The sequence below is a fragment of the Culex quinquefasciatus genome, chromosome 1, assembly GCF_015732765.1.
Source record: "Culex quinquefasciatus strain JHB chromosome 1, VPISU_Cqui_1.0_pri_paternal, whole genome shotgun sequence".
NCBI lineage: Eukaryota > Metazoa > Arthropoda > Insecta > Diptera > Culicidae > Culex > Culex quinquefasciatus.
The window spans coordinates 93,174,977-93,202,337 of NC_051861.1; the positions used below are offsets into that span (position 1 = coordinate 93,174,977).

The 27,361-nt window shown below is 38.6% G+C and overlaps 2 protein-coding genes across 2 annotated transcripts in view; one reads left to right on the top strand and one right to left on the bottom strand.

Annotated features, from left to right (window-relative positions):
* The window catches only part of LOC6042708 (progestin and adipoQ receptor family member 4), an 81,123-nt gene that overhangs the window by 29,076 nt on the left and 24,686 nt on the right, over positions 1–27,361 (bottom strand). The window contains 1 exon segment of the mRNA XM_038259405.1: positions 26,138–26,733. Coding sequence (XP_038115333.1) covers positions 26,138–26,699 — 562 coding nt within the window. The 5' untranslated portion in view covers positions 26,700–26,733.
* LOC6042709 (nose resistant to fluoxetine protein 6) lies at positions 10,419–12,612 on the top strand. The gene is made up of 3 exons (XM_038259395.1): positions 10,419–11,027; positions 11,088–11,697; positions 11,753–12,612. Exons 1-3 carry the CDS (start codon positions 10,462–10,464, stop codon positions 12,509–12,511), a joined length of 1,935 nt encoding a protein of 644 aa, XP_038115323.1. The 5' UTR covers positions 10,419–10,461; the 3' UTR covers positions 12,512–12,612.

Consider the following 27,361-nt stretch of genomic DNA (forward strand, 5'->3'; position numbering starts at 1 on the left):
GTGAACAAATTTTATAATATATGAATTGGAATAGCTTATTTTCATCAATCATGTTTTTAAATAAAAGGTTGGATTCGCAAGGGTCAAATAGTTTTTTAGACATACAGTCGAATGTAAAAATATTTAACAATTTAAAGGCCTTATTGTAGCAGAGAGGGGCGGAGGGGTATAGACGCCTAAATAAAAGGGCCTGTAAACCTTACAGTAGGAGTAGGAATCTCGTAATCGAGAACGCCAAGGCAATGCTGTAGAGCGAATAATTTGAAAAACTTACAAAACAATGAATTGATTCAAGAGGAGTTATGCTTTGGTAAGTTCGAATCAAGGTTAAATGCTTGGTTGATTAAAATATAACATTAAACTGTTTTTATGTACCTAATCAGTGTTTTGACTACATTTCCAGATTGCGGGTCAGAATGAGCTACCATTAAAAAAAGTTATTCCGTTTATTAAATCTTTCGGCGATTCAGTGATTAGAAACGGCTAATCATTTCTATAAGGTTAGTCTTTATTTGGCAAACATTTTAGAAAAAAGGGTAACATTTTTGAAACAGTTCTATTTTTAAATATATGCCTCAAAATTCCTAAGGGTTGAAATAACCACGAAAAGGTTGGCTCTTCTTCCAACAAGTGGATTTTATTCAACAATTTCGCAATCAAACCTCTGAAAACATTCAATTACAAGTTATATATGATTTTTTGAACATGGATGATTGTAACTGTTTAAAAAATTATTTAAAAATAAATAAAATATACATAAATTGTAAATATTTTTATACATAACAACAATGGTCCAATATGGATTTGATTTGTGAACAAACAGTCCATCTCTTCACGTGAATGAATGTTTACATTATGAAATTAGTTTTTGTTCCTTGTTCGAAAAATGTCTAGCTTTTAATTAGAACGTAAATTTCGGTTCGCTGATCAAATCCATTTCATTGCCTTCTTTTGTTTGTTCGACCACTTTCTTTTTTTTGTCTGTTTTTGCTGCCTGTGCTGAGATAGTTCTAGAAACTTCGTTTCAAACAGGCAAATGCTTCAACAGGAAAAAACAACTAGGGGAACTATACCCTTTCTCAGCCTATTTCTATTATCGGCCTATCAGCACTTTGATCATGAATTACAGCTTTCATAAAGTGTTTTTGACTGCTCTAAAGTAATAAATAGCTCAAATAAAAGTGAGCAAGCAACTAATCATTGTTGATACATCTGAAAATTTTGATTTTATACCGGAAAACGGCAAAAGTGATGAGAATTGGTCGAACGGCTTAGTGTGATTAAAATGGATATATTTCCCCTACCTACTTTGGCTCACCAGCTCACGTGAGCGCAAAACGCTCCGGTGAGCGTGAGCGAGCACGAGCTACCTGATAAAAACTCACGCTCCAGCTGGAGCGAGCTAGCCTTCCGTGAGCGCTCGCTCATTCGCAACCCTGCTTATAACCCAACTTCGCGCTTTATTTGATGCACATAACTGGAGCATCAAATTTGATGTAATTTTACATCAAACGAAATCTAATTTCACGAGCTTTAGCCGTTACACTTTTGTCTGAGTGGCGAAACGTCAAAACGTTCGTCATGTTTAACGCTGCAAAAAATATTGTTGCATCAGCGTTTTTCGTCAAGATTATCTAAATTTTATTCTTTATTGTCAATCAATCAAATCAAATCAAAGCAATCAAATCTATGAGAAAGGTAAGTTTAATCATTCTTGAGGTGGCAAAATAGACTACTAATAATTTTGATGTTTTCCGTTTCATTGTGGTTTGTCGCAGGTTGCCGAAATCATCGAGCTCAAAGAAAAAATCGGCGATGTTCCAGTTCGAGTTTTGTCCACTGAAGAGGATGTTCCCGGAGTGGACCAAAACCGTAGTTCCCAAGAAGTGAGTTCCTTCAAGCATGGCAACATCTCCAGTTGTGTGGCCAAAACACTCCAAACGGCATTCCGGAAAATTTGTAATCGAACGACGCAATAGATGAAATTTCAGTGACAATGCGAGGAAGAAAATAAGACTATTACGGACTGTGTGAAATTGTGTGATGAATTGAAATGTGTTCCAATAAAATCATAAACTTCAGATGAACAAACGTTTCTTTTTATCCAACAAGATTCCTTTTAGAATCATTCTCCACCAAATGATATGTTAATGTTAATGTAACTTTACACGAACTTGGATGATTGTTGGTCGTGTAACTTTACGTCTTATTTAACACAAATTTAGGTCTGATTAGATGCTCCAGTTATGTGCATCTTATTTGACCGAAAATTACACGTTTTTTTCTTTGTGTGCAGTTTCATAGCGGAATTGCAAAAAAGATACCGTCATCTGGGGTGAAACGGGACACATGGGGCGAATTGGGACAGCTGTTTTAGCCTTGTTACCTCTTAATTTTTGGTATGTTTTTAATTTTGTTTCGGATAGAACAAGCAACAACAACAAAAATAGTGCATCGATTTCCGAATTGCAAGCTCTTAAGTGCTCTAAAACGTGCTGTCCTTATTCAGACTATAGCCCCGATTCACCCCAGATGACGGTACTTTCCTGTTTCTCTTTGTTTCGTCGTTCGTTTGCGCGACGGGTGGCCATGAACGGCCATGGTCCAACTTTAACAACTTTTTACTCAATTTTGAAAAAAATATAGAACATATAGAAACAAGGGTCCTGATTGCTCAAAACAGACCCTTTCACAGGTGAGCACAAATCGAACGCGATGCAAAACTCCTCTGATCCATTCCTACCGTTTGTCACTTCCACACCAATCGGATACACAGAAAAAAAATGATGGTACACCCAAAGTTAAAGAACGAGGGGATAGTCCTCACGAAAAGAAACGTGAGGAAAGTGCTATATTGCGAGAGTATAGTCCTCTCGCGTGTTCATTCGTTCATTGGAACAGTTCATCCTATGAGTGGCTTATATGGAAAAACGACCGCCACTTAGTCACCGAACCATGGTGGCCCATACGGCAAAGGCACGGTACAATATGCCGAAGGCCTTGGGTTCGAGTCTCGGTATCGGTACTTTTTTTTGATAGATGAACTTTTTTGGAAAATGAACCATGAGTAAAGTACTCTCGGTAATTTCGGGATTTATCCTCTCCGTCCGCACACAGTACCATTTTACTACCGAATCGTGCTCTTTATCCTCTCGTATGCCGATGCCCAGTTCTGGGTGTAATATTCATCAGGAAATGGTGACAGATTTTGTGGCAAAATAAATGATAAATTTTACCCCAGAAAATGATGAATTTTCATCAGTTTTTGATGAATATTCATCAGGTTCACATTTTTACACATTTGTTATGTAATATTACACAAATAAAGAGGTAATATTCAACCTACCAAATTTTCAAGATTCCAAAATTCAACTTTTTTTTCTGTGTAGTACAGCGAATGCCTCAAAGAGACCGATTGGGCTTAATCGCTCAAAGCTGACTCAAAATAGTCTGCGATCGGCTTTCCTTTGATCATTGAACAAATTGCTTAAAATCAATGTTATCAACAATATTTTGAAATTTTGTTGTTTACACAACATCAAAAATACATTTGATAGCAATGTCAAATTCTAATTGAATACAAAATGAGGTATTGTAGGCTAAAAGAGCGGTAGATTCTCTCCTCTCTGAACATATTCTCTTGTGACTCGGGTCGACGGACGGAGTAGGCAACTAAATTCACAAATTATTATTATTGCCAAGACGCTGCACAGTGGGCGATATCGAACCTAAAATCGGACTTAATAAATCGCGGCTGGTTCCCTTGTATGCAAACAAGTGTCTCTTACTTAAAAAATCCGGGGAATCGATTGGTGATGGTTTCATTCATTTGCCCCAATTCTCCATTTTTCAAAGTTTTTTCTTTAAAACCGATCTGTATTTAGAAAGGAGGCTTTATGAGGCCATCCAAAATACACTTAACTTATGTGAAAATGTCTCAGGAATCCAATAAAAATAACCACATACATCGCAAAAATCATCTAGGGCCCATTTAACCCCAATTACGCTATAAAAGAATTTACATAGGACTATATGCACTTTGTGTTTGTTCGACCATTCGTATTAAAAAAAAAAACAAGAAAAATCACGTTTTTCCTACAGCAAAACGTATTCTGACTTTTGAAGAGATTAACCAACTGAAAACCAAGATTTCCACATCATCATCCAATTGTTAATGTAACAAGCAATTCATTATGCAGGATCAAAAACTTCCCACCCTCCCGCCATTTTTTTTAACATAATTAAAAAGCTTTCAAGAAGCTTCCAAGGACGGCGCATCTCTATATTTAAACCCGAAGCACCATAATCGGACTCAAAAGTGAATCCACGGGGGCGGGAAGACGAAATGAAGCACACGTGCGTGCAGATTCCAGTTCTGATTCTGCGGACTTTCATGAAGCTTTTTTCTTTCCTTCTAGGAACTGAAATGTGTCCGCAAAGCCAAAAGCAGCATCGGCATAAAAACTGCTGGGTGCGGCACGTGGACTACAGACTCAGCAGCATCCATAAGTGGGACGATGTTAGTATGGAGTGGTGCAGACAAAAAAGGCAATGTTCTGTTTTTTTGAGAGAATGTTTCAATTTTGTGGTGGGCGAGACAGGTGGAGGGAAATGGTGCAGCAGATGGTTTTCACGTGGGTTGTGAAAAACCCGAAGAGAAGCACAAACAAAAGGAATCTTTGTTCAGGACAGATCTGCAGTTGATTTAGGAAGACAATTTCGCGATAAAGCTAATTCTGTTGGATAGTGTCCTCGACAGGGATGCCAGATGCATAGTTGACATAGCGAAAAAAAATCTAGAAAATTTAAATTTGCATGATATTTCTATTAAAAGTTCAAAAGTAATGCATCTTTGCACTTTTCTGCGTGGAAATCATGTCCAACCCGTTATTGAATAGGTAAAGTAAATACTTGTCTCAAGTTAAGGTCACTTTAGAGATATTTGTATACTTTTACTAAAAATTGCTACTTTTTATAAAAATTTTAATCAAATTAGGACTTTTTAATCTTTTACAAATCTTGAATTTTGGGACAACAGATCGAAAAAATACGTAACGTAAATAAATATTTTCTTAAATTCATCGATATTTGAATTTAGGTACAGTATCATTTATATGACTTTTGAGAAAATTTTTGCTAAGTTTTTATTTTGAAAATTGGGCTCAAAAACTTTCAACAAAATTTGTACCAGCCATTACTAAAAAAACTCAACCATGCAAATACATTTAGAAGCAAAAAAGTATCACAGTTGTTCAAGGTTGTTAATTGATAACCTTATCAACGATGATCTTATCGATAAAGGATATCGTGGGGCCGATAACGATAACTTTAACAGAATACGATTATTCTGTCAGCGATAATCAGCGATAACTCGTTTAAAATATCATACTAAAATTAACTTTTTTAAAATAAATCCTGTAAAACTTTTAAAAATTTTACTACATTTTCTAAATAATTTGGTAAGATGAAAAGTAAACGTTTCACCTAATAATATGATATTTTTTTAATAATTTAGTAAGTTGAAAAGTAGGGGAGTTTGGGGTAATATGGACAGTGGGGGTAATTTGGACAACCCTTTAAAAATCACCTTTTCTTCGGATATAAAGCGAAAACGGCAATTCAAGTGATAAGGCTAGTACTAGTAATGGCCTAGGAGTATGGACAAACTAAAAAATTTGGAATAGGTTATGTAGTTTTGGTATAATATATAAAAGTTTCCAAAGGCCGGTTGGCACTGCCTTAAGTTCTAATTTTTGAGGGTTGGGAAATAAGGTTTTGCAGGAATTATATTGCAAAAAGTGGACAATTTTTGTTTAAGAGGGTTGTTTGAACGATGCCTGAGGTATGTACGTATAAATATTGTGCATTTTATCCATTTTTATCATCAAAATTGCCATTTTGATAAAACATGCTATGGGGGTAATTTGGACATAGCTTGTGGGGTAATTTGGACATACCTGAAAGTCTACCTGTCAGGCAAACAAAAAGTATCTTTCATGTTTGGTTGAGTTTTTAAATGGATTTAGATAAATTTAGAGGATTTAAAATGTCAGATCGGAATGTGAGCAATAAGATCTTTCAAAAAACCCCTATTTTTTAATTTAGATAAAAAAATTTCAATATTTGAATGGATGAAAATCTGATTAATGCACATTGGGCGTTCAACTAGACTCTAATGTTTTTAATTAATTTCTTTGAAATTTCTAATTTCTATGCTGGTTTTCAATAATATTTAAATTTGAAGGGCTACGGAATGTAAAACTAAAAAAAATAATGGTTTCAGGTTAATAAGTTCTATATAAAGATTGATTTAGATAAATCTAAACGATACCTTAATCACTAAAAGCTAAACTTGTGCCTAATCCAGAATCAATGTTCCAATCAAAATTGATAAATGATTTAATTATGTAACTACTCTGAACTATTTGTTTTCTTCCTTTTGAATTATAGTTCTATCACAAAATCATGATTCAAAACTCTGATAAAATATTGTGAGCAAAAAAAAAACTTAAAAACATAGAGCAATCACAAAACCAGGTTGAAGGTTAAAAATCATGCTCAAAACATCAAATGTTAAACTTATTCATCCACATGTGTCCAAATTACCCCACAAAAGGTGTCCATATTACCCCACAAGGCATGTCCAAATTACCCCACAAGGCATGTCCAAATTACCCCACAAGACATGTCCAAATTACCCCACAAGGCATGTCCAAATTACCCCACAAGGCATGTCCAAATTACCCCACAAGACATGTCCAAATTACCCCATAGGGGTGTTCATATTACCCCTACACAAAAATGTGGGGGTAATTTGGACACCTTTTAATTTTTGCGATAAAAATGAGTTTTTCATCAAAATTTATCGAAATGAATGAAATTTTTCCATCGAATATGATCTCTGTTATCCTCTGGTTTCGTTCACATTCCTTTAAAATATCCATACAGCCCGTGGCAGAGCAATTTCCTTAGGGTGTCCAAATTACCCCACACTCCCCTATGAGACCTCAAAAAAATTCACAAATTACAGTATTTTTTGAAATACTCAAACATTTATGGTTTGCAATATGTTTATTAAACGATGTGACTTTGTATATACATTTTCTCTGTTTTAGAGTTCTTTGATCAAAATACTAAAATTTTCATAAAATAGCGTGTTTCATACAAATACAACACTTTTAAAAGTTTTAAATAATTGTTTTCAACGATGCGAAATTTTGTACGCATTTTCACTTTAAAACATTTCTTTGGTAAAAAACCCAAATTTTCACAAGCAAAAAAAGTATAGTACTCAAATTTTTAAAATTTTCGATATAAGTTTGATACGATACGATACAATTCATCAAACAAAATATGCATAATTTCACAAAATACCGTACTAAATGGAAATTCAATTCAATTCAATTCGGTTTTATTGGTGAATAATCAAGATACAATGAGTTATTTTGAAGTGCATAACAGAGTTTTGGAGTTCCTTACAGCTGTGTGTTGCATCATAATCCATTTAGGAACAATTATTTCTTTAACTAAGGCACTAGCAAGAGTAAGAAAAACTATAAAAACTTACAGAAATTGCAAAGGAAAGGGGATAGAGGAAGAGAAAGCTTATATCTAGATCACAGGTTATTTATCCTTTGTAGATGTGTTTGATCATCAGTTCCCCAAGGGCCAGGAATTGTTCTGCCTTGTTCCGGCAGCTCCAAAACCGCGTCATCATCTCCCCCGCGAGAGCAAAGAACTCCGGCAGGGTGAAGAGATCTTCCCCGGTGACTTCTTGCTGGGCCGTACTGCCGCTACCGGCAGCGACCACGCTGGCGAACGAACGCCCCCAACCAGGAGGGAACGCTGAGTTTTCCGCTGGAACCGTACGCTGTCCAGCTGCAGGAACGGCTGCGCTCATACTTCGCTGAGGAGGGTGGGACGCTTTCTTCTTCCTCTTTTCCAGCTCCTCGAGGTAGGCCTTGCGCGCGACGCATCCGCGGTAATTGCCGGTATGGTTGCCGTCACAGTTCGCGCACTTTACGCGCGGCTTGGTTTGTTCTGCCTTGTCCCTCAAGTCCGCCTTTCGTGGCAGTGCGCACGCCTCCGAGAGGTGTGACTCACCGCACTTCACGCAGCGGGGCCGGAGGTTGCAGTTCCGCGAGCCGTGGCCGAATTTCTGGCAACGGTGGCATTGCGCTACGTCCGTCGGGTTCTTGGTGTAAAACCGCCAGTTTACCCAAAACCGTCCAACGTTTTAGTCCGCCGCAGGTCTTGGATCTTGACGGTGCCGCGGTCGAAGTACAACAGGTACAGTGTGTGTGTACCTGTTACCGTTGTCTTGCGCGAGAGCACTTTAATCTCCCGCGGTTTTATTCCGGCGTCCGAAAGGTGACCCTTCAGGTCGGAGATCGGACGGTCTTGATAACCCTGCAAGACGACCTTAACAGGGGGCTTTCGGGGTTGAATGTGTAGAAGTTGAAGTTGCTACGCTTCAATTCTTCAAACACCAGGTCGAAATTCTTTTGGTCAGTGTGATCACTTGCACTGCCGACTTACCGATTTTCAGACAATATCCGAGGCCTTCCAGCAACTCGTCAACATCGTCCGCTAACGTGTCCAAAACAAAAATTGGAGGTGGTCTACGTTCCGCTGGAGAGTTGTTCTTTTTTGACGTCGGCACTTTTTTCCGTGCACGACCATCATCGTCGTCGTCGGCGTCGGTAGTGCTACTACCGTCAGAGTTGTTATTTTCTTCGTCGTCGCTCAACATCTGGAACTCGTTCCTGATGGGGATGTTGGCGGATGTTGATGTGCCACTAGTCGTGGCACCGGAAGTACCGGAACGGGTTCGCACTGGTGATCTTGGAACATATCCGGGGTGTAGTAACTTTTTGTCGATTCCTTCTGCGCTCACGCTCCCCTGCGCGATGGCGGTCGACACGGCGTTGGTTTGTTTACCTTTTTGCACACGGCCGGTAGACGAACTTCGCGGGGTTTTCGAGGCCGCACTCGAACTGCCACGGCCACGGCCGGCCTTTGGCATGCTGGAGAAGCAAACTCGCGGGTAACCACAATCAATTACGGCGAAAAAACTCGAAAAAACGATGGAGCACTGAGCACTAGCTGCATGCTCTCGTGCGTACACGGAGGGAGCTCACTAAATGGAAATCTGTACACAAATTTTCATAATTTTTTATAAGCGTACACAGAAAAAAATATGTGAATTTACTCGACACGGAAAAAAATGAATCACGTGTAAACTCAGTTGATGTAAACTTGAGATTCGACGTAAATGGTTAAATCACATATAAAATCATGTTTTTTCGTTTAATTTGTTGCAAATTTACATCAAATTGCATTTAAATTTAAATGTTTAAAGACGTGCAAAAGTGTTACATCATAAATGATGTAACATTCGGAAATATTTTTTTGTGTGTATCAAAGATGAGAAATTCTGTATACATTTACAATTCTCTGTTGTTTTTTTTTGTGTCAATTCTCATTTTTTTGCAAAATACCGTATTTAATGCAATTACTCAAATTTTCATTATTTTCAATGTGGGTATGACATTTAAATTTCACATAAAATTCGAGTTCTGCGACTCCATTTTAGTCAAATTTGAGTGGTTGATTACACTCAAAAAATGAGTTCGCGTAAACGTGAACAGAGTGCATTGCACCATGAAAGTGAACAGTTTTCTTCCTGGTTCTTGGTGGCATGAACTCTGTTCACGTTTACGCGAACTCATTTTTTTAGTGTACCTGTTATATACACAGAAAAAAAATCAATTCTCGAAACCGTGAAGTCAGTTCACGATTATGAGAACCACGAAGGAATATATTCACGTTTATGGTGCAAATGCACCATACTCATGAATAAATTCCTTCGTGGATCTCACATTCGTGAACTTAATTCACGATTACGGGAATTGATTTTTTTTCTGTGTAACCAAACGTATTATCCTAATTTTGATTCAAAATTGGAGTATTTTTAGATCGAAGTTTAGAGACAAATTTGGGTCTAAGAAAATTAAGGGATCACTCACTTATTTTAAAGAGTTTAGGAGCGTTTTTTTTCGTTATGTAGGGGTAAAATTGGGTCATACAAATTTCCGCATTATTGTATGACCCAATCTCACCCCAGACCCAATGTCACCCGTGATGAAGATACTTAATAAAATAGCGCAATCTTGTTACAGATTTAAAACAATCATACGCAATCAAAACCCCCTGGTCGGGGGTTTTAAGATAGCCAAATTCAGCAGATAGCACAATCTACTTCCACTGATGTTACAGTACCAGGCAAAAATGACCCACCTCACTGAACAATTCAAGTAATAACCCACAGATAAGTTATCAAGGTCTACCATTGAATTCGCAATACCAAGCTTGCTATCATAAGCATAAATAAGACCAAGTTAGTCGATTTGCGGCAGTGCATTGCTAAACATCACTCTACAATTAAAATCGAAAATCGAAATGTTACTTTTAAGAACTGCTCTTCTCTTACTTACTGCATCGGCTTGCAATGCCCTAAACTCCACAAGCAAGGATCCCGACAACGAGTTCAGCATAGATGAGATATCCACGTTGAACCGCCATTTTCTGGACTTTTTGATCGCGTACGACGCGGACCGCGTTGCAAATCCCTCCGACCTCCCCTGCGTGACCACCTTGCGCCAGCTATCGGAAGCTTACACGCGCCGAGAACGTCACGCACTAGAATGGTACGACTCGTGGGGCAAGATTCCCTCCGGACTGTACTACGGCAACGGGTATGCATTCGGGAACTACGAACAGTGCCGTTGGTTTAGGTGGAACGATGTCCGAGGACAGCACTGCTACTTTGCGGCAGTATTTCCGAACGAACTGCCGGTATTCTACTCCGGACTGTGCGTGCCCCAGTTCTGTACGCAACACGTTGTGGAGAGTCTGTACGTGGAGTACATGGCCGGGAAGGGACTCTTTGTAGTGCCGACGGAGGATCGGGTCACTTGTTATAAGGATCGGAGCGTGGAGTTCAACGGAGCGGTTGTTAGTGCAGTGTAAGTAACGAGCTATTTGAGAGGACTTTGTACTAAGATTTGATATAATCTGTATTGCAGAGTGATATTCTCCATCTTTGCTGGAATCATTGCTGGTAGTACGGCTTACGAAGCTGTTCAAACCGCTCGACACCTGGAGATCAAAGTACAGTACGCAGCGTTTTCGCTGATCAGAAACATCCGCAACATCCTGCACATCGTTCATCCGACGAAGCAGAACCAGCTGATCGAGTGTGCCAACGGAATACGAGCCCTGTCGATGATCTGGATCATCGTGCTGCACGTACACGAAGCCGGACTCGCGGTGTTCTACGTGAATCCCATTTCACGAGAAAGCTACATGAAAAGTTTCATGGGAACGGTATTGTTCAACAGTGGAGGACTGGCGGTTGACACGTTCCTAGCACTGAGTGGAATGCTAGTTTCGATGAACTTGCTCAAAGAGTTGGACCAAAATGGGAAAATTAACCCGTTGAAGTTGTATCTACGGAGGTATATCCGGCTAACCGCTCCCCTAGCGCCAATGATTCTTATGGCAGTATCCTTCGCCAAATATCTGGGAGAAGGTCCCCTGTGGGCTCCGATAGTTGGTCAATATGAAATCAGCTGCAGCAAGTATTGGTGGTCAGCCCTGCTGCACGTTCAAAATTACGTCAACCCCAGGACTATAGTAAGTACAACCAAGCATTCCATCAATAGCTCCTCAAATCTCTCTCCCCCTCCAGTGCCTCCCCTGGACTTGGTACCTGTCCGTAGATATGCAGCTCTACATCCTCGCCCCCGCCCTGATCTACCCGCTGTGGCGCTGGGGAAAGCGAGTCCTGCTAGCCACCGGTGCCCTAGCCCTAGCGTCAACCCTTTGCGTCTTTACCTCATTCCTCGTCAACGACTTCCACATCAACTTCACCACCGACGGACTCCGCTACATAATGACCTATTACCCAACGCACACCCGCATGGCAGTCTGGCTGCTCGGAACCATCCTCGGCTACATCCTGCACCGAACCAAAGATTCAGGCGTCCAACTACCCAAACGCTACTACGCCCTCGGTTGGTCCACCTGCTTCGCCCTCCTAGCCCTAACCATCTACTCGACCTTCGAAATCACCCGAACCAACCACCAGGACTTCCCCCCGATCGCGGACGCCTTCTACGAATGCCTCTCCCGACCCATCTTCGGAATCTGCGTCCTCTGGATCATCCTGGCCTGTGTCAACGGCGCCGGTGGAGTCATCAACCAGCTGCTCAGCTCCGGACTGTGGCAACCGTTGGCGAGACTGTCGTTCACGATGTACCTGCTGCATCCGGCGCTGCTGATTATGGCGACCGTAGCCAGTGCCAAAACGGATGCCCACTTCAGTGTGATGGAGCTGTTCTACCGGATGTGGGGAGCGATCGGGTTGACCACGAGTGTGGCGCTGGTTTGGAGTGCCGCGTGGGAGGTGCCGTTTGGGACGCTGGAGAGGGTTGTGTTTGGGAGGTAGATTTACGAAATTATAGAAATTGCAATTATGTATTCGAAATTAAAAAACCATAATTTGAAATACGTTTAATTGACAATTCAAACATCAGAGAAACATGTATAGAAATCCTGTAATCCGATATCCGATAACTCGATGTCAAAAAAAATACGATTTCGCTATATTTTTTCAAAGTTGACAACATTGTTGTTCAAAATCGGATTATTTTTAAGATTTTGAAGTTACCGGCTTACACAACTCAATATGTTTGAAGTTGATGTCAGTAAATGCTTCAGTTTTGTCAAGGTGTGATAGATTTGGACTACATGAACACACTCCAATCGACAGAATTGCATTTTAGTGAATTCCCTGCCAATAAATAAAATTGTAAAATCGGGTATAAATGCTTTGGAATCATGTTCTCCAACCATCCGCACCCTCTTATAAGCAACCATGCGCACCCCTTAAATTTGCTACCCTCATAGATAAACGTGGGTGCGCATTTATTTTAAATTTCGCCTAAATTTTCAATTAATTCAATTTTGTCGATTGGAGCGTGTTCAGTAGACTGGCTCGTCGTTATATGGAAAATTTAAAAATGATCAAATCAAACTAGAACAAAGTTTTGATAATGCCTTTTGGGCCTCCAAACAACCCCCTAATGTTTGGGAGCGATTGGTTGCGTCCACACTTTGCACATTGCATTTCAATTTTGTATGGGAATTTGTATGGAAAACCCTTCTTTTTTTAATTTTAATTTTTATCATTTTCATTTTCAACTAAATTTTTCAAACCAATACAATTGCGTTAAAATTAGGAAAATTCTTCAAAACTTTCCCCAAGAAAGTATTGTGCTATTTTGCTCCTGTCAAAAGATGCAGCGTGTTAAAAACTGGTCTAAAACGTAATTTCCGAGCAAAAACACGTTTTAGACCAGTTTTGAGGACGCTTTATCTTTTGACAAGAGTAAGATAGCACAAAACTTTCTTGGGGAAAGTTTTAGAGAATTTTCTTAATTTTAATGTAATTGTAATGGTTTGGAAAATTTAGTTGAAAATAAAAATGATAAAAATCAAAATTTTAAAAAGAAGTATTTTCCATGCTGATTCCCATACAAAATTGAAATGTAATGCACAAATTGAAGACGCAACCAACCGGTCCCAAATTTTGGAGAGTTGTTAAGGAGCTTGAAAGCAACCGAAAAAACATGTTCAACCATCTTGAGCCATCCGAGTGTTCAGGAAGTTCAAATCTACCATACCTTGACGAAAATTAAGCGTTTACTGACATCAACATTAAAAAAATCGAGTCGAGTTAGGACTAGTGATTTGGGTTAGAATTTTGTTTAAAATTGCGCAAATTCTGATTTCTTTTCTCAGCAATTTTATTATTTCAACTCGCTAGAATTTGTTAAAAATCTATTTTACCTACTGGATATCAGCAAAACAAACGATGCCTTGTAATTTTAAAGTGGAAACAGTTTAGAATAAAAAAGTAAAAAACTGTAGACTGAGGGGAACAGTTAGATCTGAACATTTGCAAATCACCACGAAAAAGGATTACGTAATATTAAATGTTTGGCCCTTTTAAAATGTTTGTCTTGGTTTAAAAAAATTTAAAATATTTTTTTCGAAAAGATCGGAAAATTTCACCAATGTTTCATATTTTAACATTGAAAATCGGACCATTAGTTGCTGAGATATCGACATTAGAAAATGGTGTGTTGTTTGGGTGGGACTTAGAAAACATCAATTTTCCTGTTTTTAAACCTGTGCATGGCAATATCTCAGCAACTAAGGGTCGTATCAACAAAGTTCAAAAATGCAAAATATAGAGAATTTTCTCAGCTTTTCAAAAATATGTTTTTCAAAGGTGAGCAAACATGTGCACTAATTAAAAAAAATGAAAAACTGCGACTATTTTCAAAAAAAAGTCACCTAAAAATGGAGTTAACTTGAAAACGGTGCTTTTTATCAAAATTTCACTAAAGTACTTTTTGATTGCAAATTTGATATTACATTGAAAAATAAAGTTAAAATTAAAATTTTGCTACCAATTTTTCGATTTTTTTTAAAAATCAGTATTGATTCAAAAATTCATAAACATATCAAAAAATAAAAAAAATAAAAATAGTGTTTTTTCTGCAAATCATGTTTTAGTGACAAAAAGTTAAATAAAAAACTAACTTAATCCACCTATGTGGTTGATGCCTTCCTCACTTTATACCAACAATGTGTAATATTGGTTTGGACACATATTTCAGCTATTTTTTTTATGTCCAGAAAAATTAATACACAGATATAATTTAAGTTGTCATAACTCGAGACAGGATTGCCAGATTTTCAATTATGTGGACTCCTTGGAAAGGTCTCTCGATTACCTAACCAATGATGGGTCGGATGATGGATCCAGACATCGTTTACATGCATTTAAGTAAGATCCGGCTTCAAAAAAGTACAAAAATATCACTTAAGTGGTCATAACTCGAGACAGGGTTGCCAGATCTTCAATGATGTGGACTCGTTGGAAAGGTCTCTTGATAACCTAATCAACGATGGGTCGGATGATGGATCCGGACACCGTTTACATGAATTTAAGTGAGATCCGGCTTCAAAAAAGTACATCAATATCACTTAAGTGGTCGTAACTCGAGACAGGGTTGCCAGATTTTCAATGTTGTGGACTCGTTGGAAAGGTCTCTTGATTACTTAACCAACGATGGGTCGGATGATGGATCCGGACATCGTTTACATGCATTTAAGTGAGATCCGGCTTCAAAAAAGTACATAAATATCGCTTAAGGTGAAGCCGTTGATAATTTTGGAAGAAAATCGATCATCACTCTTAAACTTTCTGTATTAAATTCAATTTAAGGAATTTCTGCACCAAATTGAATCAGCATGTGCCGGTTGTTGTCTTCTTGAAGCCACTGAAGGAATTTTTGATCTAAATCAATTGTGCTTCAAAATTTATATAATTTGGTGGTACAGTCATTGACATCCTAGTTGGCAATCATTGATAAATGACGGTTTCCATAACTTAGCAAGGAATAGGATAATCGTTACCAAAAAATATCAGCATGTGTAGGACACTATTCTTAACAACTTGTAGAAGGAATTTTGTCAAAATATTGATGGAGACGCAAAATTTATATCTTTGAACGAAAAATCATGGCAATGATGGAAGTCTTCACATTAAGTGGTCATAACTCGAGACAGGGTTGCCAGATCTTCGATATTGTGGACTCGTTGGAAAGGTATCTTGATTACTTAACCAACGATGGGTCGGATGATGGATCCGGACATCGTTTACATGCATTTAAGTGAGATCCGTCTTCGAAAAAGTACATAAATATCACATAAGTGGTCATAACTCGAGACAGGGTTACCAGATCTTCTATGTTGTGGACTTGTTGGAAAGGTCTCTTGATTACCTAACCAACGATGGGTTGGATGATGGATCCGGACATCGTTTACATGCATATAATTGAGATCCGGATATATGTGAAAACACATTTTTATACATAACTTTTGAACTACTTATTGAAACTTCAAACAATTCAATAGCGATGTATGGGACCCTAAACCAAGTCGGATGCAACTGGTTCGATCAAAATCGGTTCAGCCAGTGCTGAGAAAACTTGGCAAGATTTTTGAACACATACATACATACACACACACACACACACATACACACACACATACACACACACACACACACACAGATATTTGTTCAGTTTTCGCTTCTGAGTCGATATGTATATATGAAGGTGTGTATTCGAGCTTTTATAAAAAGTTCATTTTTAGAGCAGGATTATAGCCTTACCTCAGTGAGGAAGGCAAAATCACCAAAAAATTTTTTACCGTATATTATTTTTTCAGTGTAGTCCATATCCATACCTACAACTTTGCCGAAGACACCAAATCGATCAAAAAATTCCTTCAAAAGATACAGATTTTTGAATTTTCATACATCATTTTTGTATGGCCAGCTGCCAAATTTGTATGAAAAATTTTTAAGGACAAACTAATGATGCAAAATAGCTTCTTTGAGCATACTATGGCACCAAAAAAGTTTCAGTCGGATAAAACAAAAAACAAAAAAATCGAATGACCGAAATCTGAGAGAACTGCTCTAATGGGAAAATACTATCCTTTCAAAATCAATTTGTAAAGGAGGTATAAGACTATGACACACAAACAAACAAACTCGCCCTTTTTGACAGTATGGAAGTTTGACTGCTTTGTTTGTTTGCCTGCCTTTGAAACGTCAGGCTGCATACATTTTGCTTTGTTTACGTGTTTACCGCAAACAAGTTTGCGAGTTTCGCAAACTATCTAACACGAAAAAGTGCGATTTTGTTTGTTTGTCATAGTCTAACATAAAACTAACCAATAATAAATTTCCAATTGACAAATACAGCACAAATAATCTCATAGAACTGTTTATCCATCAGAAAGTGTCAAATGCACTTAAAAAGTTTCGTCGAAGCTTTCTAAGCTGTTTCCCACGGCACAAATATGCAGCTTTAGACGAACTCATGATTAACTAATCACTCTCCACCAACCCAACACCCACAACCCACACTATTCGAACTCAATAACTGGGCGTGCGACTAATTGCTTTCTGACAGAGAGGTTTCTTGACAAGAAAATCCGACAACTGATGAAAAAAAAAGTTAATCGTCCTCCCTCGCATAACACAAACTCCAAACAATTTGCACACCATTTGCCTCAGTCTAAACAAATCATAAACACGCCTCTCCGTTGGCGAAACAATTTATAAAATATTCATCCATCGGCGTCGTCGTCAAAGTCACAAACGACTTGAAAATAATGCCGTGGTTTATCGTCTCCCTATAGCATAGGCGTACGACGACGGTGGTAATTATAGTCATTTGGTTTAATTTTTAACGCCTCGCAAGTCGATGCTAAGCAATTACCGTAAAGGGGTTGAATATTGGCATATTTAGCTAAGCGGGTTGAGCCAGTGTTGCTAGAATTTCAGAACAAATTTCCGTTGCGCGTAGATCCCATTCATAACAGCTCGTTGCGAGCTATATTTAGCGCAAAAACGAAGATTACGGCGAGCAACTGGATTAATATTTGATGAATTCGTGATGTATCATATAGTTGAGCAAGGCACCCGTCCCGTCTGTTTACTTTCCCGATGTGGAAAACTTAATTTTCACAGCCGCGCAATAATTATGGTCTCCAATTAGCATCGCGCGTACTTGGGTCACCGAGCAATAACAACTTTCTTCTCGGAATTGTGGGCGCACCAGATGGTTGCATACTTTTTTTAACATTTGTCATGGCCTGAAAAAAAATATTGATGAATTTTCCAAATGAAATAGCACCGTGATGATATTTCAACATTCTCAAAGTGACTATCAAAACCCAGCATTCCCTGCCATATCACAACACAACTCACAACAATCTATCAGGTCTCGTGCGAGCAATACTTGTTTATTTTTTGTTCCCAGAGGTATTACAACTGCCACTCATTGTTGTTGTTGTTGTGGAAGGGTTGTACGATACCGCGTTGATTACAGGGCAAAACTGTCCAACGAATCAAATATTTATACGTCCAGAGACACCTGGGCAATTGCTGCTTAGCGTGGTTCACGTTTCTATGAAAAAGATAAAAGTTGTTATTTTGTCTTGCATCAACCGGAATTTCGTTCTTTTATGTCCCCAAAAGCATTCCTGAAAATTTGAGCCCATTTGGTAAGGTCTAGGAGCTCCAGTTTTAATTTGAAATTTATATGGGATTTTGATTTATTTTCCATGGGAAACTATCTTTTACATTGTATTAGGATTTTTTATAAATCGATGAAATGACTTGATTCTTATAGTAGGAGATAGGTTTTGAACTGCTAGGAAGTGTAAAGATACAGATAATTTTAGATGGTGGCCCCTTCAAAAGCCACCATCTAAAATTATCTGTATCTTTAAAGGGTCACTTCCTAGCATGTTGGTATGTTCTACAAAGTTGTTCCCAGTTCAAAACCTATCTCCTACTATAAGAATCAAGTCATTTCATCGATTTATAAAAATCCTAATACAATGTAAAAGATAGTTTCCATGGAAAATAAATCAAAATCCCATATAAATTTCAAATTAAAACTGGAGCTCCTAGACCTTACCATATGGGCTCAAATTTTCAGGAATGCTTCTGGGGACATAAAAGAACGAAATTCCGGTTGATGCAAGACAAAATAACAACTTTTGTCTTTTTCATAGAAACGTGAACCACGCTATTGCTGCTCCGACCGGGGGTGTAACACACAAGTCTGATGGTAATCAACTCTTTGATTTCGTGACCGACGGCCACGTGGTCATCGTCGTAGGTGGGAAAATTTAAAGGTGTTGGGTGTGGGTTTCGAAAGAGAATAATTGATGGCGATTGGAAGGGGTGTTTTGTAAACAAAGTTCATGTTTTAATAATGCAAGTAGACTTGGGATGGTAATCCAATAAATCATGCAAACCTTTTCAATCTTTTATGAGAAAAGTTGTCTCCATTGACCACGTCGGTCAACTGTCCAAACCAATGTCCTTTCTCCACAAATATTTATGGAACCCCATCCAAAGATTACCCTTTCTTGAAGTTCGCCTCCAGACGCAAACACAAACAAACCGTCCAATCGAACATGACGTCAAGGGACGTAAAACTCTGTGATTGGCGACAAACAAACCGAATATTGCCATAATGGGCCCTCCTAATGTGGTTATGTCTAGTTTTTCACATCGAAAAGTCCTAAGACATGCTGGCAAGAAAAGAAACCCATTTTCGCTTCTTCCTGAGGGTGACCACCGTCGTCAGGGGAGACCCTACCCAATCAATCAATCAACCCTGCGTCTCCTTGGTCCCGTGGTAGGGCCATAAAACCCTCCCCGAAATTCTTGCGCTAAGCTATAATAACTATAAATATTCCAATTTATCAGCCAAAAGTGCCACCGACCGAACGGCGGCGTCCGAAAAGATAAATGTGTCCTCGCCCTCCTCATCCGGAACCGGCCAAAAAGCGACCCAGAAAGAAAGAAACCCCGATTGTTGTAACTATGGAGAGCCAGTGTACAGGAGGTGAAGACTGACACTCTAAAGCATTTTTTTTAATACGCAGGAGAGCATGGGCATGAGCATGATCCAAAATGTCAGCGTGTCTTTCGATCAACGATGATATAGAATTGTTTTTTTCACCGTGAAAATTTAATACCTTATTCGAAAATATATCAACAATTTACACGACGCCGTGCCTTCCGATCAACGATGACATAGGGAGGGCTTTTAAAATCACAAATCAATAAATTAAGATTACAAAAGCACAAAAAAACACAAATTACTCAACAAAAATTTCGCTCAGGACACGAATAATTCTGTAAGGCAAGCACGTGGCCTCGCCACCCACAAGGAAGGATTGATATTATCATTGCTAGCAAGAAAAAAGCAAGAAACATGATCGATCCTGTCCAGCAACCGCGTTTCCTCACCGCCCGCAATCGACACACACAACTTACAATGAAAATGCGAAACAAAAGGCACAGCATAAAAAATCACTTTCCACTCCGAATAATTATTTTATGACCACGCGCTCCCATTGTCAATTGTGCACTAGCAAGTTGTAAATATGCAAGAGAACTGTCAAAATATCAAAACATTGCATGAAATTTCGATTTTTTCCAAAAATCACTATTTTTTCAAAAATTCATAACTCGGCAGCAGATTTTTTGACCATGTTTCTCTATGGCTCAAAAGTTGCGAGTTTTTGTCCCCTAAAACATATCACAAAATCTCGAAAATTAAAAAATACGTATTTTGGGAAATTGAGTTTTTGTTAATTTTTTTTTTTAAATCTGCAATTTTTTTCCGTGTACCTATTTTTTCTCAATAGTCCTCAACAATACCTAAAACTTTGCCGAAGACACCAAATTGATCAGAAAATTCATTCAAAAGTTATAGATATTCGAAAATTTACGTACCATATTTGTATGGACAGCTGCCAAAATTGTATGGAGACTTGTAAAGGTGAATCAATTACACAAAATAGCTTTTTTGGTCATAGAGAAGGCCCCCACAAAGTTTGAGCCATGAGCCAAATAAAAAAATACAAATAAAATCCATTTCTGGTTTTGGTAGAGAATTGCTCAACTGAATTTCCAAACATTGTTGTTTTTGTATGAATTATTCAATTTTCACCAAAAAATATTATTAAATTCTCAAACATTCAAAACAGAATAATGTTTATCAACAAAGACATTTTTTAAAAAAAGAGAGCATTATTTTATTACGTAACGTAAAACTGGTTTTGTCCCCTCCCCCCAACCTTCGGACCGGACATCAAAATTTTCAAAAACCTAAAGCGAGAATCGATTCTCCAGACAATTTTACAATGTTTGTTTTTTTTTCAGAACAGACATACCATCCTGCATTTTTCGTGAGCCCTTTTGTAACATCATAGGATATTCCTAAAGGGACTATCCATAAACCACGTGGACACTTTTTTGGTAATCTGTTTCCCCCCCCCCTCGTGGACAATTGTCCATACAAAAAAAAACTTTTTTGTATGGATCGTGGACAATCGCCATACCGGGGGCCCCCCCCTAAAGTGTCCACGTGGTTTATGGATGGTCCCAAAATATTTTGAGCGAAAAAAAAATCACCATAACTTCTAATCTTAAAAATAAAATAAAAATATCATGGAAGTGTATTTTGTCCACGCTCCATACCAAAAGATTTTTTTATTTGGAAATTGTTCACGAGAGAGAAGGGGGTCTGAGATTTAAAAAAATGCCCACGTAGTTTATGGATGGTCCCTTTGGTCCCTAACATTACTATACCGATAAAACTAAAGCAAACATTTAGAGTGAAATATGTTGAATTTACTTTAAATAGTAAGTAAATCTTTCCCTGTACCTGAGGGGAACCCCCATGAAGAGTATCGGGGCCGGCATTTACAAAGCGGATTCAGTGACAGTTTATTAATCAATTTAATGTTAACATGTTAAGGTTAATGTTAACATTCCATTGGTTGTCTGCCTAAGGTGACGTGATAAGGTCCAGTTTGTGACCTTCCCTTTACTAAGCAATCGAATCCAGAAGGGAAAAGATCACCAGTTGTGTTGGTCCGAGCCTGGATTTGAACCCCGATCTACCGCTTACGAGGCGGAAGCGTTACCACTGAGCTACGTAGCTCGATCACTTAAAATAGACATTTTTACATATTTGATATTGTTTTATGGTAATAAAACAGTAACTTGAATATACATATTCTCAAAATTTAAAAAAAATAAATGGGCGTTGAGCCAGGGCATTTTTAGGACATGCTCATTATTTGAATTGATTTGATATGTTTATTTAAATAAAAAAACAAAGCTGATTTAACAGTCAGACATGCATCGGCACTATGAGCTCTTTTTAACGGCACTCAGCTTGTTCTAGATGGCATTTTCGTTTTAAGCAATGTTATGCTTGTTGCTAGGTAAAAATCTCTTGTTTTTGGCTTGAATAATGTGTAGAAAACATTGGTTCATTGAAAACCCCGATTTTAGCTATATTTTCATGTAAATGTTCTCTTAAGCTCTCAAGAAGAACTTCTTAAAAGCTCTTTGAGTGCAATTAAGAGCTCTTAACCTACATCTCAGTTGGGTTTCAAAATAATCTCTCAGGGTCTTCGGGAGCCTAAAAGACAAGCGTAATTAGCGTATTCTAATCACTGGCACAACATGCTGGGAATCTTCTAAGTGAAATGCCAAAGAAGTTCTTCTAGAAGAGAAGTTAGAGCCGATGCATGTCTGAACAGTCTTGTCTGGTCAAAAAGATTAAAAAATATTGAATTTTCTTCGACATATTGAAAGCCCAATGAAAATATTATAAAATTTTCGTCTCTCCCTACAAAAGTTTCAATAAAAATAAAGAAACAAAAAATATTTAAACGCTGAAAATATTGAATAGTTTTTATTTACTTGATTTTGTTATTTATAGCCACTAGCGTGCCCAGCTCATTGAGGAAGGTGGGGCGATAATATGGACGTTTTGAAAATTACGTCATTTATGGACACCCACTAACGAAAATTAGAACAAATTTCTGTAGATGGTGGGGCAGTTGCCCCATGTTGCCTGGCCCTGTGCACGTTAGTGTTTATAGCGTTTATTTCTTAGTCAAACTTATAACAATTTTGTGTTAATGTATATTTTCCTTTCAATTCTTCAAATAGTTAATTTCACACTTTTCAATTGAAAACAAATATAGTTTACATGGCCCAGCTCTTTGAGGAAGGTGGGGCATTAATATGAACGTTTTGAAAAATACGTCATTTGTGGACACCCCCTGACCAAATTTAGAACAAATTTCTGAGGATGGTGGGGCAGTTGCCCCACCCGGTGCACGCTAGTGATAAAAAGGCTTTGGGGATGAAAAATTTGTTGAATGTTTTTATTTTCAAGCATTTGGTCAAATAAATAAGAAGATTGCACGGGATTTCGCGGAAACTTGAAAAAAAACTTCAAGCTTTTCTCCGCTGTCTGCGAAATCGTAAAAATTCACTTACCCTAGATTCTCGACACGGACGAACAGACATGACACCAGGAACAAACAAAGACACAAATTTCTGAAGCAAACTATCACTTGCGCCATCTACACTCAAGTGGTTGAAGTAGCATTGCGCGATCACGCATGATTTCTCAAAATGTCTTATGAAATAATTAATTAAAAAATTTAGCATTAGTATTGTACTAGAAACAGTTTTTTGGCATTAATCTTGTCTTTATGATTCTATGTAATTTATCATGGTTACTAAAATTGCCGAAAAATTGATAGAAATGGTATTTTTAATAAAAAATCATACGACCATTTCAAAAAGTGCCCATGAGTTTGAGACCACGTGGCGCGAAGATTTTGACATAAGCGATCTCGCTTGAGCGTGATTGCCTCTCACCCAGTCGGCCTGGGTTCGATCCCAGACGGTCCCGGTGGCATTTTCGAGACGAGATTTGTCTGATCACGCCTTCCGTCGGACGGGAAGTAAATGTTGGTCCCGGTCTAACCTAAAAAGGTTAGGTCGTTAGCTCAGTCCAGGTGTAGGAGTCGTCTCCCTGGGTCCTGCCTCGGTGGAGTCGCTGGTAGGCAGTTGGACTAACAATCCAAAGGCCGTCAGTTCGAATCCCGGGGTGGATGGAGGTGTAAAAAGAGGTTTGCAATTGCCTCAACAATCAAGCCTTCGGACAATTAGTTTCGAGTAGGAATCTCGCAATCGAAATCGCAAAACGCCAAGGCAATGCTGTAGAGCGAATAATTTGATTTTTTTATCTCGCTTGCGCAGGTTTTCGCCAAGAAGAAGTAAAAGAAAACCTGCTTCACTTCTTGAAACCCCGTGTCATGTCCGTTCTCCCGTGTTCTCGATACTGAAAAGTCGGTTTGAGACCAAAATTGTGAGCTTTTTTTCTTGATTGACATTTTTACTTTGTTTTTGAATTTAGATGGGTATGTGTTTCAGAGTGTAAGTTTGTTGTGTAAATTCTGACTTACAAGCTACCAAAAATTGCACTTCCTTTTTATTGGTTCTTAACCTTGTAACCGAGCAAAAAAAAAACACCCGAAAAGCTAGACCCATTGACCATTTGCCACCATAAAAGAAAGCAAAGTGGCGATGGAATGCCATTGTCACGTTTTTTGGCTTTTCTATTTCTGGTTTTGTACGATTGTCGCCAGAATGGCACACACACGACATAACCTAACCTATATATCTCTAGCGTAGCATTTATGTCTCTGTTACCAGGAAAGTCGTCCCTGCGTTACTGCTTCTTCTTCCATCACATTTAGCTTAGTCGTGTTTCGCGATATCGTTGTGTGTTGATGGGCTTATCGGGAGCCCATCGGGAAAAGGGGAAGAAGGAGGAACCGTGGGATCCTCAAACACAAACACACACACAGACGTCATGCGATATGTGCTTGTTATGACATGTGTCAATCAGCTGCAATTAACGTCAGAAAAGGGTTTGTTTGCGGCTTGAAGGGTAAGGGATAGATATACGGTATTGTTTCTATTCAATTGTACATGGCTTGGCAAACATTCTCCAGGGTCTTCTTCAAATTGGGGTTAGACATAGTTCAGAGTAACGCAGATATCCATAGAAAGAGCATCAACATTCGGCCGACGTAGTGCAACCATACTAAAGAGACAGACAACTGTTTGAAAGGTCATTAGTTATTGAGAGGTTTCCATGTAGCTTTTTTCACTAACAACAGCAACTACGAAGAAAGTTTTGCTCGGAATAGCAATGGATAGTTGCATGTGCCGTTCCGTTATCGTTGATGGATGGACACTATGGACAGCTTAATGAGTTTATTATTTATTTAACTTGAGTCATGGTTCCGCTAGTCATTGTTTGGCCAATTAGTATTTTAACAATAGCTTTGCATGATCTTTTTATTTTAACTTTAGATTTAAACTGAATTTCAAACTTTAACTGCAAACCTTTAGTTTTTTTTTTTGCTATATATATAAAATTGACAGATCTTTGAATTGAAAATTTCTATATCGTCAAAATTGTTGTCGGTAGCATAAACCAACTTAATACTGTTTAAGCATCCTCATTAAAAATACATTTTTGCATTATATTAACAAGAACCCCTCCACATCTGAATCCCAGTTGGGATCCACCCTACCCCGAATAAAAAACCAAACGCAAAAGTACCGCCGTCAGCTCTCATTTGTCGAGGGGCGTTTATTAAAAAGGTCGGTACACGTTACGCAGAGGACGGCAAACACCCCAGAAAATGAGCCAAATAATGGGGAGCAAGGGAAGCAGCGAAATAAGTATCAAACCACCTATTTGGAGGACGAGACACATCTCAAAGTAGTTTTGGTGAAAATGGGTTTCCAATTCTTTGTAAAAATATGTAAAAAGTACTTCTATGGTTGAAAAACGTCACCAGACCTGCCTGTAGCCAACTGTGGCGATTATTGTTCATCTATTATATTTCTGACAATGTTCTCAAAACATCAGATTCCAGGATTTGGGAGAATATGAAACTCTCAGATTTCAGCGAACACAATTATCATGCTTGCTAACTCATATCGCCCTCTCGCGATCTCTGATTGTGGTTTTCTGAGAGAACAAAAGACTCAGCCGTGAGAGCGCGTGGTCGAGGAAAAGAGAAGACGTGATAGAAAGAGAATGCTTGGAATCACGAGACAAAGGAAAACATATCGCATGCAATATGAAATAAATTTGGAGAAGGAATTATCAAACTATCGTATTTTCTATCAGTCATTTACAGCATGGCCAAAGGGGACACCCCATTGCTCGATTTCTTAGGAAAAAATAAGTATCTGGACCATTTTTGAGCCAAATTAGTTGAGGTTTTGGGGTTGAGCGTTGAAGTTTTTATGGGAAAAATCGCAAAAAATATATGGGGAAAAACATCGGTTCAGGATTTTGCCGGCAGGTGGCGCAGATCTCACCAAATTTAGCCTAGTATGAGTTTCTTGTAGCAAATTTAATTCCCTACATCCCGAAAATTAATTTGGTTATGTAAAAAATATTGAAATTCCTTCTACTAAGCTTTTTGAGTCATCATTGTTTGGCCCACAGCTTTTCCCCAGAAAGAAAGACAAAAAAAGAAGAGCCAAGTGTATGCCACTCACCGTGTGTTAAAATATTAATCGTCTCATTATGCACGTAGAACAGACTGCTGAGGCATCCCTTGACGCCCTGCAGCGGCCGGTACCCGGTCAGCACGTACGGGTTGAACTGCAAATGCTGGGGCATGTCCTTCCACTGGAGCAGGTCGTCCGGCGGAGTCAGCAGCCGGTTCAGCTGCTGCATCAACGGCGGTGGCTGCTGCTCCGTCGTTGACACCACCGGATCTCCGGTGTCCCCACCCGGGCCCTCATCCCCAGGTAGAGTCTTCTTTTGCGGTGTCCCCGTCGGTGGTTCCGTCACCGGTTCTTCCCGTCGCGACTGCGGTTGCACTACCACTACCGGCGGCGCAGGAGATTCACTTTTTGATGGCACTGCTGTTGACGGATTTGATGTTGTTGTTGTAGTAGTCGTTGGAGCACTTGCACTACCGGAGGAATTTGTTTGCGGAACAACCGACGACGGTATACTGAACGGAATGACCGGAGGAGGAAGAGTAGGAGACGCGACGATGGTTTCGGTGCCGGAGACCGAGGTCGCCGCCGAGCAGGGGGACACTACCTGCATGCTGTCGTCCGGTTCCTCCAGCTTGGCCCGTGAGCTGTCAAGAAGAGTGGAGAACAATAGAACATCGCGTTAGGGTGGAGAGTTTGATAAGTGGGAAAAGGAACGTTTCAAATTTAGACCGTAACCTGGGGTGACATTGATAGTCGATTTGGTAATTGCTTATATCATTTCATAAAGTTCATCAAGTAAATTGTTCGGAAAAATGGTGAAAAAAAATAGCTTGCTTCTTTTTTAAATGCGAAATTTTGATTAAGTGTATCGTTTTTAAGTCAAAGCCATTTAATTGCATTTTTTAATAAAAGCCGCAGTTTTTTTTTTTATTTCAAAAAGTCATTTAAAAATGTCAAAAACAAGTATTTGCAATCATTTTTAATGAAAAACGCAGAAAACTTCACTATATTTTCATTTTTTAGAATTGAGCATGAGAGATCCCTGGGGTGACATTGATAGTCGATTTGGTAATTGTTTATATCATTTCATAAAATTCATCAAGTAAATTTGTTCGGAAAAATGGGGAAAGAAATAGTTTGCATCTTTTTTAAATGTGAAATTCAAATCAAAAACAATTTAGCGAAATTTTGATAATGTGTATCGTTTTTAAGTCAAAGCCATTTAATTGCATTTTTTAATAAAAGCCGCAATTTTTTTTATTTAAAAATGTC

Bases quoted from the DNA above. Each gene is read 5' to 3' on its own strand.
- LOC6042709 (XM_038259395.1), top strand. From the start codon at position 10,462: ATGTTACTTTTAAGAACTGCTCTTCTCTTACTTACTGCATCGGCTTGC. The intron at 11,028-11,087 runs GTAAGTAACGAG...TCTGTATTGCAG, and splicing joins GGAGCGGTTGTTAGTGCAGT to AGTGATATTCTCCATCTTTG. The intron at 11,698-11,752 runs GTAAGTACAACC...CTCCCCCTCCAG, and splicing joins ACGTCAACCCCAGGACTATA to TGCCTCCCCTGGACTTGGTA.